A 16,415-nucleotide genomic window follows, 5' to 3' on the forward strand; every position below is an offset into this window, starting at 1 on the left:
AGCTATGCTAGGAGGGGTTTGAGATGCATTTTTGTGTGCTGCACTACGTACGTACAGGAGGCCATGTGACCCAAAAGCCTCAGACAATTTCGGGCTGTTGTAACTATGTTGCCCTTAAGGTGCACTATCAGGGATGAGATTGTCTGAAATCAACGTTCTTGAAAGAAGGCTCTGGCCTAGGTAGAGTCAAGCACTGCTCTAATAATCTCTATCTTCTGTACTGGAGTGAGGGTGGACTTCTGTACATTTATTAGCAGGCCAAGGGCCTGGAATGTCAACTGGATAAGGAGAATGCTAGACTCTATCTGAGCCCTTGACCTGCATCTGCCCAGCCCAGTGGTTCTCATCCTATTTACCATTGTGGGCTGCATCCAATACTACCTCTATGGCGCTGAGGATGTCACACGGGCTGCACCTTTGTGTTGATTGGGCCGCAAGCGGCCAAGGGGCCACAGGTTGAGAACCACTGGCCTAGCCAGTCATCCAGATGCAGGTAGACTTGCACTCCTCACCTCCTCAGGAAGCCTGTCACTACTGCCATGCATTTTGTAAATACCCATGGAGCCACCAACAGGCCAAAGAGGAGTATTGCGAATCAGTAGTGCATTTGGTTCACAACGAACGTGAAGAATCTTCTGTGGCCTTGAAAGATTGATATGTGAAAGGAGACATCTCTTAAATGGAGGGCAGTATACCAGCCCCCGGGATCCAGAGAAGAAATAAGGGAAGCCAGGGAGACCATGCGGAACTTTAATTTCTTGAGATAGCTGTTGAGCTGGCACAGGTCTAGAATAGGTCTGCGCCTTCAGGATTAAGAAATAATGGGAGTAGAACCCCATCCCCCTTAGATTTTGTGGAACCTCTTCCATGGCCCCCACCCAAAGGAGAGATTGAACTTCCTGGGTCAGAAGTTGCTCATGAGAGGGGTCCCTGAAGAGGAATGGGGAGGGAGAGTGAAAAGGAGGGGTAGAACTGAACTCGGGGATACATCCCACTTCCACTGTTTTCAGCACCCAACAGTCCGTAGTGATACGGGACCATGCACAGCTGAAGTGGGACAGGCAGTCTGCAAATAAAGTGGGAAATAGGTTAAAGAAACATGAGAACTGGTAAAACATCCTCGAGCGTCCCATCAAAAGCTGCTTGGAGCCTTCTTGGTGTCTGGGTGGAGCAGACATTGATGCTGAGCTAGAAGGGGACAGTGGTCTACGCCTAAAGCCCCTGCTCCTTTTCCTCTGTGTGTCTTGATGGGCTGGGGTACCAGGAGGACTGCTGAGGTCTGTAGTGCTTTCTTGAAGTCACTGGTACACAATCGCAGGGAGTTAAGGGTAGCCCTGGAGTCCTTCAGTCCATGAAGCTTCTAGTTAGTCTGCTCCAAACAGAGCAAAGCCCCCTCGAAGGGAAGGTCCTAGAGGGTTTGCTGGACCTCCCATGGGAGACTGGAGGACTCTTATGCATGGCTACTGTAGAAGCCATGGACATGGCCGCTGAATCTGCTGCATTCAGGGCAGCCCGCACTATGGATTACCCCTCATCTACCAGCGAGGAGAACTCCAGTCTGGCCTCTTGTGGCAGCAAATCTTTGAACTTCTACATGGAGTCCCACATGCTGAAGTCGTATCTGCCCAGCAGCACCTGCTGGTTAGTGATCCTCAGCTGCAGACCCCCAGTAGAGTAGACCTTTCTACCAAATAGGTTCAACTTTTTAGAGTCTTTTGCTTTAACTGACACACCTTGCGGACCCTGCCTTTCCTTTTTATTGGCAGCAGAGACCACCAGAGATCCTGTGGGGGCATTAGTGTACAAGAACTCATACCCCTGGGCAGGGAAGAAAGCTGGAAGTTTGCCACAAGGCTTTCGCCAGTTCCATGATGGCCTCTCACTGAGAGGCAGAGCAACTTTCAATGGGCCTGCTGCAGCCAAAAGTCCACCAGACTATGAGACTCTTACTACCTCCACCTGAATGCCCAAATTTTGGGCCACCATCTTCAGCCTCTCCTGGTGGGCCTTATAGTCATCTTGGGGCAGCGACACTCCTGCTCCTGACACAGACTCATCAGGAGAAGGAGGAGGAGGAGGCTGGCACTGTCTGAGGGCACTCCTCTTCCCCTTCTGCACCAACCGGATCCTGCGGAGCTGATTCCTGAAATTCAGCACTGGGCTTGGTACTAGAGTCTGGATCAGATGCTGCCTGATGGGGCAGCAGTGCCCTTCTCTCAGATGCCACCAAATAGGAGCACCTCGAATGGGGCCCCAGGATTGGAGGAAATCCCCACGGGTTCCAAAAGGGCCATTGCATCAGCACAGGTCCCCAGTGACCACTAGGCAAAGCATTCAGTGGCACTCCTGTGCCCGGATCCACAGTGGACAAGAGTAGTATGACCCAACCTCTGACTCCAATGAGGAGTGTCTATCTGGTGACCACGGAGGAGTGGTTCCCACTGGTGCTGGAGAGCAGTGCCAAAATGGGGAAGCCTGTGTCGGGGCCAGCATGGTCAGTTTTCCCTTAGACAGCACCGGAGGGCTGGGTACAGAACGATAACTGGTGGCCACCAGCTCTCTCCTGCCCGCCAGCACCAATACCACTGGCTCTCACACTGTTGATGACACCAGTACCAACAGCAATAGCAGGTTCTTGGTGGCAGTGAGTGAAGCCGGCATGGATGGCATCGCAATAGCACTGGTACCGCACTGTTCCTCCAGTGCTGACTGTTCATCTGGTACTTGACTCAATAGCGCCCGAAGAAGGGCCAGACTCAATGACGCTGACTGCTGCGCTGCTCAAGCAGCGCAGTGTCCTGGCTTAGGCTGCACTCTGCTATGCTCCACATGCCTGGCCTTCTTAGGTGTCAGGGAACATCCCTTCTTGGCTGGCTGCTTATGTCTCTTCCTCAGCACTGGGGATGGCGAACAGTGCTGGGACTCTTTCATGGTAGGCGGAGTGCACTGATGCCGAGGTGCTTGATACTGTACTGAGTCCGACTGCTCAACTCAGAGGAAGGTCTCAGTGCCACCTCCATAATCAGGAACTTCAACCTGACCTCTCAGTCTCTCTTTGTATGGGGCTTAAAATCCCTTCAAATCTTGCAGTGGTCCCTGACGTGAGCCTCACCCAAGCTGTCCCTGAGTGACCCAAGCTTCAGGGTCACTCAGGGACAGTCTTGTTGCAGGAGGCACAAGACCGGTGCCTGAGGCATGCCTAGGCAACAGATAAGGAAGAAACTCTACTAACTAACCAAGATACACAAACTATACTAACTGACTAAAAACTATGCCAACTATATACAATAATCAGAGGAAACAAAGATCACTGAGAATGCTTGTCAAAGCAAGAGGAACAGTTCCAGCAACCATCATAGTAGATAAGAAGGAACTGAGAGGGCAGAGTCAGCTGGGTCCTTTTTACCAGTGCTATGAGCACCCCAGAGGACGCTCAAACCTCTCTGATGGGTACCACTGAGGGAAACTTTTCTGGAGATTGTGCTCAGAGCCAGCACACACCAACAGTGGAATGGACATGTACAAGCACTTGAAGAAAGTTTAAACCCTTTATGACAGTGGTTTTCAATCTTTTTCATTTGTGGATCCTTAAAAAATTTCAGATGGAGTTGCAGGCCCCCTTGGAAATCTTAGAGATACTTTGTGGACCCCCAGGGGTCTGCGGACCACAGGTTGAAAACCACTGCTTTTTTATATTAAAACAAGGAATGATTTTGTAAGATAGTGTACTGAACTATCAAACACTTATTTTTCTCTCTTCCTTCAAAGCATGTCACTTCTGCAAATCAAAGCTGAAGATAGTGGCAAGGGGACACTAGTATGTATCAAGTACTATTATGATTTCTGATCTATGGATAGAAACCTTTAGTTTCCAGTCTGAGAGCCTGTTAAATTTCAAAATGGCTAGGGGACAGGCAAACAATGTCCATATAAAAATAAAAATTGACTATTCACCTCAATCTTGAAACCAACTATCTTTTTGAGGTTCAAACCTGAAATATAAAAGCTTTTTGCTCATGAGTATGCACTCTATTTTCAATTAGAATCAGAAGCAAAAATAGTAACACTGCAAGAAATGTAATTAGCATATTCTCAACCTGAAGTCCTCAGAATCTTCTCAAAAAGCTTGTTTTACAGGATCAAGAGATTTGGATAAACCAGGAAACTTCTAGATGCTTATTCTACAGTTCAAATTGTTCTCTGCAAAATTTCAAATACAGAACACTTACTGGGCTATCCCTCTCAGATTGGAAAGCAAATACTCGCTGATAATTGGAATGAGTTGCTTTGCTGTTTCGTCAAGCAGGTCACACTCAAGAATGTAAAGAATTCCATGCAGAGCTCCAATCCGACTTGGCATATGGGTGCTGCGTAGTGTTGATTCCAACAGACGGCTTACTGGCTCAGCTACAGCTTTATCCTAATACACATAAACAAAACCATGCGTTAAAAGCATTACTGGACCAATGCACCATTCTGATGATTCATTACAACTGGAAAAATGTTTGTTAGTGAACTAAAGAATAGAAGATGTACCATGAATCAGAGGTTTACACAAAACAAGTACTTAGATATCTGAATAATGTTAAAATCTCCCTTTGTACAAGTTGGAAAACTGGTATATTCTGGCTTGCAAATTTAGTTAAACTAAAAAGGTTGCATCAAATTCTCAGTGTAAAAGCATTCTCTCAAAGAGATCATAACATTAAATCAGTGTAAATACGTTATCAACTTTTTGCAAGTGAAATGGTAAACCATTGTACCAAGATGTTAACATAATGTTGTCATACTTGGAAAAGAAAAAAACTGTCATAATATATCATCAGTTTAGGGGAAGCAATAATACTATTGATAGGTAAGGGATGCCATGGATGCAGTTTAGGATGTTTACATACTAAGCATCCTTATATGTAGGCCTTTAGCTCCTAGAAGTTTCTAATCTGTCAGTGGTCCTCCAAACTGGTGGACATGTGAAGAAGAATGCTAATATATGAAACAGATTGCTATATTCCCAAGATCTGCATATAAGGATGCTTGCACGTAAGCACTCTAAACCGCATCTATGGTAAACATTACCATGGAGCCTCAGTCACTGGGACACACTGTTGATGGTCCAGTGAAACAACTATCTGTTACCCATGGCCACTGACAGTCACACCTGGACACCTCTTCCTCCCCATCACCTGTATGTTTAGGGTGAACATGGTATTAGAGGATTGTAACTGAAGAAGCAGAAGCTGAGAAGGCTGGAATGCAGGTTATTTATATTGCTGTAGCACCCAGGGGTCCCAGTCAGGGCTCAGGGCCTCACTATGCTAGGCACTTATAAACATAACAAGACAGCCCTTGCCCCAAAGACAAGAGACAGCAGGTGGACAGAAACAGACAGCTGGGGGAGGAGGGGCACCCGTTCAAGGACACAATGAGACAACAGTTAAGCACAGTACACTAGCTGCCTAACCATTGTCAAGCTTTTTGTATGCATCAGAGCAAAGAAGATTTTAAGGAGGGATTTTAAAGGAGGACAACCAAGTGGCTTTATGAAAGTTTACAGGGAGATGTTTATGGCAGCAGCTTTGCTTTCAATGAGCTTCATGAATGGAATGAGAATTTTTAGTGGAAGTGGTTGGGAGTAGGTGAAGGTGGTTTCTGCACCATATATTGGAAAATGTATTTCCATCTTTCACTACAATGACTTTCAGGTTTGGAGTCTTAGTGGATCTATCACTGCTCAGGCTCTCTCTGGTAACAGCAGCAGCTCAATGGTAACATTCACTATCTACAACTGATCATAGGATTATGGTCAATCACTCCTAGTGGGGACCTAGCAATGGGCCTCCATGCCTTTGCCTAGAATACTAAAATGCACTCTTTTTAGGACTACAAAAAGTCCATCCTAATCTGCAATCTTGCACGCACAGCAACTACCCAACTTCTGAGTGGCATGAACCATTACATAGACCTGTGCTCTTACCGTATCCCTTGTCACAGCAGTTAAAAATCAAATGGAGACTCTTGCTGGTCCAGAGGAAGGCGCTTGGTTTCACAGAGTTTAAGGCCAGAAGGCAACATTAGATCATCTAGGCTAACCTCTTGCATATCACAGGACATTAAATTTCATGCAGTTACCCCTGTATTGATCCCCAAGTACTTTTGTTTGACTACAGCATATCTTCCAGGAAGGCATCCAGTCTTGATTTGAAGACATCAGGAGATGGAGAATCCACCCTTTTCCTTGGTTGTTTGTTCCAGTTTTTTTCCACCTTCACCGCTAAACTTTTTTGCCTATTTCCAATTTGAATATGCCCAGCTTCACTTTCTAAACATCTTGTTGTGCCTTTTCCTGCTACATTAAAGAGCTCTTTGGTACCCAGTCTCTTCTCCCCATGAAAGTACTTCAATACAGTAATCTAGTCACTTCTCAATTTTCTTTATGCTAAGTTCTTTAAAAACTCTCACTGTAAGGCCTTTTCTCTAGCCCTTGAATAATTTTTGTGTCTCTTTTCTACATCCTCCCTAATTTTTCAACATCATTTTTAAAATAGGGACACCAGAATTGGACACAGAATTCCAAAGTCAGTCCCACCAATGCCATATACAGAGTCAAAATCACATCCCTACTTCTCTGTTCATACATCTAAGGATTGCATTAGTTCTATTTGCCACAGCATTGCTCTGGGAGCTCACATTGACTTGCTTGTCCATCATAATCCCTAGAGCTTTCCTAAAGTAATGGCTTTCCAGCATACATCCCCCATTCTATACATATAGCTTGCATTCCTTGTTCCTCGAAGTATAAAAACTTTGCATTTGGCTGTATTAAAACTCATTTTGTTTGAATGGGCCCAGCTTACCAAGTGATCCAAATCACTCTGTATGACTGCCCTGTCCTCATCTTTATTTACTACTCTGCCATTTAAGGGTCTCCCCTCTGGAATTCATTACCCAGAACACTCCAAACCACAAATATAGCAGTCTTCAGGACACAATTAAAGACACTAGGTCTAGCTTTGATTACGTTAATTATTAAAATTATTAAAAAATGGATGGATGAGAAGTAATTAAAAATGTATTAAAAATATGAAGCTGCCAGCACGAGAGGTGCTCCCTAAAACCTCTGAAATATGCCAGTTCTTTGTGGTGGAAGTGCAGCAATTCCAGCATCAAATAGACCAAAATGGCAGTACATTCACAGACTTGCCACAACTTTTAAGTGACAATTTCTTACCATTCCAAGAACAGCAGCTGCTTTACATGTGGCTGGTACCAAATATTGAATAAGAATCTCATCTTCTGATGGATGCACCTTCCGCAATTCTGTCAATGTGGTGTACATCATCTCAAATTGATTCCTTTCTGTAAACAAGTCAGACACTGCCAAAAGCTGTGAACATGATAAAAATGGAGTAGAAAAATCTGTAATTATCAAGTCACAAACATTAGACTCTCCCCACTTAATGTAACTGCCAGCAAAAAAATAATTCAACTCCTTTTATTGTAACATGGGCTATAAAAGGTTTTAATTTGAAAGCTACAGTAAAATCAGATATAATCTAATCAGACACTGTCTTAAAAAGGAACAGTCAAACTTTGTCTTTTTAAAGAACCCAAAATAGTAAGACATTTACACACATTTTAAAATAAAATATTTAAAGCCAATTCTTCTTACATACCTTCTGAAAGCAGAGTTTAAGGTTCTGTATCTCTTAAATAACAGTAACACAAAACATCGGAAAATGTTCCCTGCTTTGTTTTAGGAATTATGGCTGAATTGCTCACTACCTTATTCAATGTGTTAGCTAACTCAGTGTTGAATATGTGTAGGGGTGGTGCCCCAAACATATCCCTCAACGCTCTATTCTACCATCCAGGTATTTTTACTATCACATACCCCTGATTAGGAGTCCAAAAAAAAAGGGGGGGGGGCTTACTTGTATAGTAACTTGGATTTGAGATGTGTTCTCAATATGTATTCCATGTCTGGGGCACTTGTGCCCCAGGCCAAGATTGGACTCAGTAGTTCCCGTTGGACCATGCCTGTGCCTTTCATGCTCTTAAGCCCCCTCGCTTGAGGGCATAAAGTGGGCGGAGTGACCAACCAACTCTCAGTTCCTTCACCAATACGGAATTCCAGTGTTGTTAGATGCTGCAATAGCTGGGAAAGGAGGGTGGGCTGTGGACTACATATAGATATTTCTGGAAGAGCTCCAGTCACTGTACAAATTAAGTAACTTCCTTTTCTTCTTCAAGTGCTTGTCTACATGTATTCCTCATCTGGCGACTCACAAGCAGTAGACAACGTAACAGAGAAGGGTGCTTGGATTCTAACGAAAATAATTATTGCAGCACAGCTTTACCAAATAAAGCACCAGATGCCTTTGCCATGGAATAAAGCTTAATAAAGGTATGTATCATCTTCCAACTAGCTGTCATACATATCTCAGTTATGGGATTTTCTGAAACAAATTCCAGAAGCTCCTTGTGCTCTTGTGCCATACAACGTGCTAATCTGCCCTGGAGGTCCATATGTAGAGCAGGTTCTCTCTACAGCCACCAACAACACAGCTTCTATGTCATGAGACATAGAGATGCCAGGTCTGAAAGAAGTATTCTTCCCTTGTCCTGGCTGATTAAGTCCCGAGGGAAAGAAAGAAAGAAGGAAAGAAAGAAAGAGTTATTGGGGGGACTATATGGACCACCTCTTGAGCTCTACCACCTGTCCAGGCAAGAGCTAAAAGAGTGATTAATCCCAAGTCCTGCTTCATCTTTCTCATTACTCATGTGATCAGATGGATGGATAGGCAGGCATAATATAGGCCTCAAGTCAATGGAATCAGAAAAGCATCTGACTGTGAACTGGCACTTGGTCCTCAGTGGATCAGAATTTTTTTCACTTCTTGTTCTTGATTGCAAACAAATCTGTGCAAGGAAAATCCCACTGGTCAAACACTGACCCAATGTCAGAGTCCTTCACAAACCACTTGTGATTCTGTTAGAAATATCTGCTAGCAAGTTCTGAAGACTGTTTAGCAACACTATGAACCCAGACTTCCAAAAATGCACAATACATTATTTTTGCAGCAAGAGTGTCCCATCCTAACATTTTCTAAGTCTATGAATAATTGCCTTTCAATTTATATTATCTTAAAAGTTTCAGTGGCAATCACTCCCCAGTTCTCCATCCCTCAAGAATCCTAGATTTCATCAGATGCTTCAATAATAATCTTAGTGCCTACTTACATCGTTTGTTCCTCTGCTTTTATATTTTCTCCCTCATTATATTACAGGGTAAACACAGAATCCTGAACTCTAGTCTTAGTTGGTAGGCAAGTAAAAGAAGAATTTATTTTCAAGTATTCTTTTATAACATTTATTTTTAACTCAAGTTTACACATATCCTACTATTAATGAGTGCTTAAAACAGCTTAATATATTTTAATCAAAATCTTTCCCATTGAACTTTAAGTTATCATTACGGATGAAGGATGTATCATTACATCAATGACGATGCCTACAGAAGTCAGTTTTTCTGCATATTAGGAAAAGCTACTTTATGAACTCTCTGTAAACTCAAACATACCATGAAAGTGCACTCAATTATGGCACAGAATTTATTTTTTAGACTTACTGATCGCACCACTTCACTAATCAGAATGACTGGCGTTCTCTTGCTAGGATTTGATGGCAATATCCATTGACTGTACAGTTCAAGCAAGAACTGAGAACAAGAATGTATATCAACCCCAGCCCGGTGTTTCCTGCAACGTACAATGAGCAAAGATTACAATCACTATATTAGTGTTTCTTTCCTAATTACTCTGAAAATCAATCCTTACACAGCATCCATTTTATAAAAGGCAACATATGATTCTCTTTTAATGACTTCAAAACACAAGAACTGAAGTCTGTTCAAGTCGCAAACAGGAAAAAAAACAACGCAAGTGACCTGGAGTTAATAGGAGAGGTTGGTGGTGAAGAAGGAGCAGGCATATCACTTTCATCTTCTTCATCTTCATCCCACTCCTCTTCTCTCAATGGAGTGATGTTATTTCCTAGCCACACGGAGTGTATAGAAACCTTAAATATCAGAAAACATTAACTTGAAAAATATTTAGCTTTTTCATAATCAAATTAGAAGTTGCTAGAACAAAAAAGCTATAACAAATTTTTCTGTTTAAAAGTGGAGCAAAAATACTCTACAGTATATAAAGAGATGTTTATAAAAGCTTTATACCATTCTTTTTATAGTACTTTATGTTGCATGTGTGTTATGCTTATATGGCAGCAACAAGATTATGCTGTGCACCATATCACTTCACTGAAAATACTAAACTTGTTTCTAAAAACATATGGCATATTGAGTTTACAGGCACAACAGTAAGTTTTACAGGCATCAATCATATCACTACACTTACAGTACATTAGCACAGACCCATTAAGTTATAGCTATAACCAACTGTATCTTGTCTGGGAACCAATATATGTAGGAGCAAGTCCCAACCCTGAATTCCCTAGCAAAAAATACTTTAAAAAAATGTTTCCTTTATTTATATTCTAGTGTCAAACTAGAAACAATTCAGAAAATGCTACTACTGTGAAATTAAAGAGGACATGGGAAGGTTAGTGACTGCTGGTTCTACTGCCATTTGCAAACGTTTAGAAACTTAACTGGGTTTAGCTAATTGCAACTCCTATGCTAATTTCAGAAAAATGCTTGTTAGGAAAGAGAATTGGAAGTTCAGAGTTTGAATAATCATGTTTAAAACAGCCAAGGCTCAAGTAATATGCAGTATTAGACTTCTACTACGAGATATATGCAGTGACACTGCTGCCTTCCCTTAGTGGTGTCTGGAGGATGGAAAAAAAAATAGATCAGAATGAAACTCTGATATCATTCCACAGGGTTTTGTGGAAACATCTGAATGTGTGTGAATCCCATCCAGTTCGCATAAATGGATTTTGTACCCTAATTTTGGGGGCTAAATAAATCCCAAACTCAAAGTGCCAGTTAGCTGAAATGGCCTCACTGTAGATAATGTTGGGTTGAAACTATGAAAAAAATCAGACAAAACTAAAATCAATCTGGCCAATGCTCATGAAAGTTGGGACAAGTTGGCTGAAAGGTTAAACTATGAAAGTGTCACACAACTCTAGAAAAACACCACTTAATATAAAAGATTTTGAGTGCTCTCCTAAATTTTATACGTTATATCATTCCTGGTCATGTACAGGTTAATATTACAATGCTTATGTTTAACTTCTGACTGAAAATATTTTGCTTTAAATGTGACTTTTTTTTAATCTGGATCCAGAATTTGCTAGAATTATCCGTAGCAGTTTTACTGCTTTCCATTGTGCTGTCAGTTTGCAGCATTGGGCAGAAAAATTAAGTATACATGATTTTCAGATTTGCAAGTGGGGGGGGGGATCTCACTGAGTCAGACTGAGTGCGCATTTCATTTCCATTACACATTTTTAACACCTTTCATGCTCTACTGTTCTTTGAAAACTAAGCAAGAAAAGTAAACTCCTGAAAAACTGATGTATTGGAACATCTTTCAATATACTTCCAAGGGTAACTATAAGAATGTCAATAGTAGTTTTGTTAAAAAAAACATTACTGAGATTGTTTACCGTCTCTAAAAAAATGGGCCGATTTCATTTGGGTGCCTAGATATGGTTTTAGAAGCCTAAATTTAGGCACTCATTGGAAATATTGGCCTCAGGTGTTAAATATTTACAGCACTGCTTATTTACACTTCTGTAAAGCACCACATTCATATCTGGCACACAATAAGAATGTTTGCATCAGTTTGCTCAATGACAAGTCAAAATGATATTTTTCTGAGTACAGTAAGCTGAGACCAGTTTCCAAAAAGCAAGTTGTGCCCTTGCTTATCTTATCACTGATAAGTTTATGAAATCAGAAATTAGATGAAATTTTGTTGTTGTTGCTGCATAAGTAGAGTACAATATAGCTTGAGGATTCAATGGTTCTGCAATGCAGACTGCAGTAAAAACTTGTGTTTGCAAGTAATCTGAGAAACCGTGTCTTGAACACCACAGAGCAGCTCCAATTTTTCTAATTTAAGTTCAAAGCATCATTTCTTATGATAACTACATTTTAGGTAAGAAGCTGAGTCATAATTCTGAATTTTAAAGCACAATATAATACATTTAAAAAATATATTTAAGTGCTCTAAAGAAAGAGAGGGAGACTAAGGAGTTAAAAATCTTACATGGATCACAATTAGAGATGGGATTTCTGGTCTCAACCTAGACTACAAAACATGGTTTTACTCCAATTATCTATAGAAAAAGTTGTTTTAATCAGGGAATTAAGTTATTTCTATGAATTCTAACTTGAAAAACAAAATTTTTACACCAATAGATAGTCTAGCTAAACCAGCTTTATCTTTCCTAAGTGTATGTTTACATTCTTCCATCCCTTCCCAAAGTTTCTAAAATTATTCACAAAAAAAATACAGATTTGCTTCCTCATTTTAAAAATAAAATAGGCTTAAAATGTTGCATTCTTGTTTGCTCTATATCATGCAAGCAGCAGCTATAATGATGATGTGTACACTAGAACGTCCATCCAGGAAATTTAACAGTACTGAGGTTATGATCTTAGTTAAATTAGCTGGCATTACATAAAGCTAGACAGGACCACACACATACATACTTAGAAAGGTTTCCCTTAATCTAAACTTTTTAATATTTATAAATACTTTATATATATATTCTATACACAGTACCCACATATAGCATTATACTCACAACAATCAAGGTTATTTATGTCATGTTTCCACTGTGAACTCTGTTTTCAGGGGCTTGCAAATTGGAAATAAAATTCAATCCAGGCAGAAAAAGTGGTACAAGATCTCAGCCCACAAGCTAAATAGCAAATTTTTTTGTTTGGGCTTCTAATTTGGAGTAAAGAGGCATAGGTGAGTGAGGAAATGAATAAAGAATGTGAAAAAAATCCATTGGGCCATTTTAATTTTTACGAATGTAAAATATAATTCTCTCCAATGATTAATCTCTACATAAGGATTAAATGTTTTTGTTATTTTGAGAAAGAAAAATAAGACTAATATTAAGTTATTTTTAAAATGATGTTACTCATCAATGAGCAACAAATTCTAATTGTCAGAATATTCACAAATGTACATGGCGCATTTTGGCAGGGTCATATTTTAGACTGCAAGTTAAACTTAATTTCACAGCTGCATATTAGTCTAATGATGGAGTCACTTCAATTAAAAAGATTGAAAGGAAATTCAACACACAAAAACCTTACTCCAGAAGACCATTTATTTCAATGTGTGAAGCTAAATTGTCTATATTTAAAAAACTGCATCTCTGGTACGGTGCTAAACACCAGAAGTTTGTACAATGTGTTTATACAATGCAGAATATTGTAATGCTCAACTCTGTCAACAAAATGACTTGAAACATGTCAAAGGGATGTCATTAAGGAATGAGCCAATGACATATTTGAAGATTTTAAAAATGAAATTAAATTGGGAGTTCAAGAAAAAAAATCAGAAAAGTTAACTTATGAATAAACTTAATTTTCACTCAATAGCACACACGCACACACAAAAAAAAGCTTTCCTGGCCAAATAAACTCACCTTTGGGCAGTAACATTTTCGGACGTAAGTGACACAGATATGGCATTTTTCTGCAGTATCCTTGATACACCTTACTGAATTAAGTTTATACATCTTTGGGGTCCATTATTTTAAATGGATGATTTATGTATTATCATGGGCCAGGAATGTATGTAATGTCTGGAATGAGGAGATGTGACAGATGTGAGACCTGGGGGTACAAAGGACTATGTTGCATAATATGCCAGATAATAATGGTCTTTTGGAACAAAAAGTGTTGAATGCAAATTCCTGGTTATGCAAAACCCAGCCTTTTGAAGCAACGCCCTTAAGAAGTGGACTATCGTTTGCTGATCACCTGTTATATGCGGCCAAGATCTGATGACCAAGTAGCATCAAGGAAAGACTGAACTATTCGTGGTAGTTCTTATTCTGAATCTGAGACAGTTATGAAGTTATAACGATGGGTGAACCCAGCTGTGGGTTCTGAAGGACTGACTCCTATGAGAGCCTAAGGCTGGAGTTGGGGCAACCTCTTGTAAGCTTTTTAGCATGTATGCAGGTTCTTTTTTGTTTTTAATGTGCTTTATTTGTAATGGTTTCACCTTCAGTATAAAATGTGCTTGAATAGAAAGAGCTGTGTGGTAACTTGTAACTATAGAAATTATGCTGTTAGTGGCTTCTGGAGAGAAAGCAAAGCACAGTGGCCACAATGGAGGCAGGGAACTGTGCAGCCTGGAAAAAACCCTGGTCAGGAGGGAGGGATATGTGGGTCTCTTCCCAAGAGAGGTAATGTCTGTGGAGCTATGAGACTAGAGTGGGTGTCCTCAGGGACCATGGAGGTGGAATACAAGTGCAGTTGCCCTGAACAGTGACAGTAAGTACCTAAAAATGGTAGTTTGTAATAGAAGTTCCTTCTCAGTCAGAACTTTTGCACTACTAGTCCTACAATAAAAATGCTGGTATTATTGTTATATTATAGCTGTAATGATTTTCTTGTAGGAAATACAAATGCCTTGCTAATGGACAGTAATATGACATCCAGCAAGTTAAAATATTCCCAACTAATAAAGGGGGAAGCAAGGGTCCTAGAGACAGACAACATAAATCTGATATTTTCCATATCTTACTTGGAAATACTAACTTGGGCAATTTAGATCTTTTAACAGTGATAGTAATGTTATTTAAATTAAGTATTTGAAATTAAGAAGTTTTTGCTAATGCATTTGTGCCTTTTTAAAATGGAATACTATTTTTCCAAAAGGAGTTTAAATTTAGTCATGGAATGAAATATGAATTTAAACATCAGAATTATTGATAAGGCATTATACTTGGTGCTAACAAGTATTCAATGAACCCTGGTGGAGGACTTGTGCTCCCTAGCTAGGAAATTTATTTACAACTCAAAAAAACCTCACTTGTTTTGTTTTCAGTCAGGATTTAAGATTGTCCTTAGTTTACTAAATCTAAATTGGATGTTAAGCAATGCTTCTTAAACTGGATTTTTGAGAATAAAGACAAAAAAGTTTTAAAAAGTTTGGGCTTGATGTATTAACTTGAACAAACCTGTCCTAGTTTATAGCCCATGTTTCCCATTTCTCGCTCAGTATTGATCTGCAGTAAAAGCTTTTCATGGCTGATAAGACCACCTAAAATAAAAAGACAAAGGACTTTTTAAACAAATGCCCAATAAACCTGAAAACTACTTTTTTTCTACATTATTTGTTCAGAATAGTGTATATGGTAATTCCTGTAATTGATTTTTCTATCACATATAAAAGTTACTTTTTTCAGCAAGCAGCCATCATTTCATTCACTGCAGGACTGAAGAATTATTGGTATAAATGACCATTGCACACACACCTGTGGTAGCAGGAGAAAGTGATGGAACAGGGTCCCATGCTTGATAAAAATGGTGCGTGGCAATATTATCCCTCTTAGATATCATTGCTTGGATTTCTTGTTCCACAATTCCTCTGATAACACTTAACTTTCTCCCAAACCTGAAAGTGCAGAAGAAAGCACATTAATGGCTTAAGATGTTTTTTCCAGCATTTGCCTATAAAATTAAGTATGAAAATTACTAGTTTACTATCCTAGCTGCATATTCACTTAACTGTTTTTAAACAAGTCTGAAATTTTGCCTGAGCTTAAGGTTTACTGTGATATTTAGGGTTCCTTCCATATTTAGCTTAGAAAAACATTAAGAGCTTTCATCGGACAACTGCTCTGCCAACAAAAGAGATGTAGCTATATTTAAAAGTAAATGTACTCATAGTGTAGTGTTTCATTTTGGGGTTTACAAAATATAACGTGTGTATGTATATATACACACATATTCACATCTATATTATACACCACATGTCTATATTAGTGCTGTTAATAGAATAAGCTATCTTGTGCATAACTCTACATCAAGCTATCAATATACATTCATGTGCTTTCAGAACAGGTGAAATAATACCTGGTATCCAGAACTTTTAAAGCTTTATTGCGGGGCTGCTGTTCCAAGCAGCTAATTGCTGGATTGCCTGCAACTGGTATTGTCATTGCACTCAGCACCAAGGAGGTTATGGCTTGTACTGCAAGAACATTAATTTGGGTCCTCTCTGTGTCTTCCTGTAAAGTGAACATACTCTATGTGAAAGTGAAAATGGAAAATCGTAAGCTCCACCAAAACCAATGTAACATATCGCTTGATGCTACAGATGCTCTCTCAATACTTCCGTGGAAAGCAACACCCTAAAGACTCTGGCAATGTTTCTGGTGAGAGTGTAGATTTCTTCCTGACCAGAACT

The 16,415-nt window shown here is 39.9% G+C and overlaps 1 protein-coding gene across 7 annotated transcripts in view; it reads right to left on the bottom strand.

Annotated features, from left to right (window-relative positions):
* HTT (huntingtin) overlaps window positions 1–16,415 on the bottom strand; it is a 194,174-nt gene that overhangs the window by 22,574 nt on the left and 155,185 nt on the right. For 6 of the 7 annotated variants that reach the window (XM_039540905.1, XM_039540908.1, XM_039540907.1 and 3 more), the window contains 7 exons: window positions 16,082–16,236; window positions 15,481–15,620; window positions 15,184–15,266; window positions 9,947–10,077; window positions 9,629–9,758; window positions 7,229–7,384; window positions 4,230–4,420 (listed from right to left, as the gene is read on the bottom strand). In XM_039540905.1, the coding sequence (XP_039396839.1) occupies window positions 4,230–4,420; window positions 7,229–7,384; window positions 9,629–9,758; window positions 9,947–10,077; window positions 15,184–15,266; window positions 15,481–15,620; window positions 16,082–16,236 (986 nt within the window). Of the gene's footprint in view, window positions 1–4,229; window positions 4,421–7,228; window positions 7,385–9,628; window positions 9,759–9,946; window positions 10,078–15,183; window positions 15,267–15,480; window positions 15,621–16,081; window positions 16,237–16,415 lie in introns of those variants that run through there. The other variant, XR_005599204.1, reaches the window with a different exon arrangement.

Source organism: Mauremys reevesii, linkage group 5 (assembly GCF_016161935.1).
Source record: "Mauremys reevesii isolate NIE-2019 linkage group 5, ASM1616193v1, whole genome shotgun sequence".
Classification (NCBI taxonomy): Eukaryota; Metazoa; Chordata; order Testudines; family Geoemydidae; genus Mauremys; species Mauremys reevesii.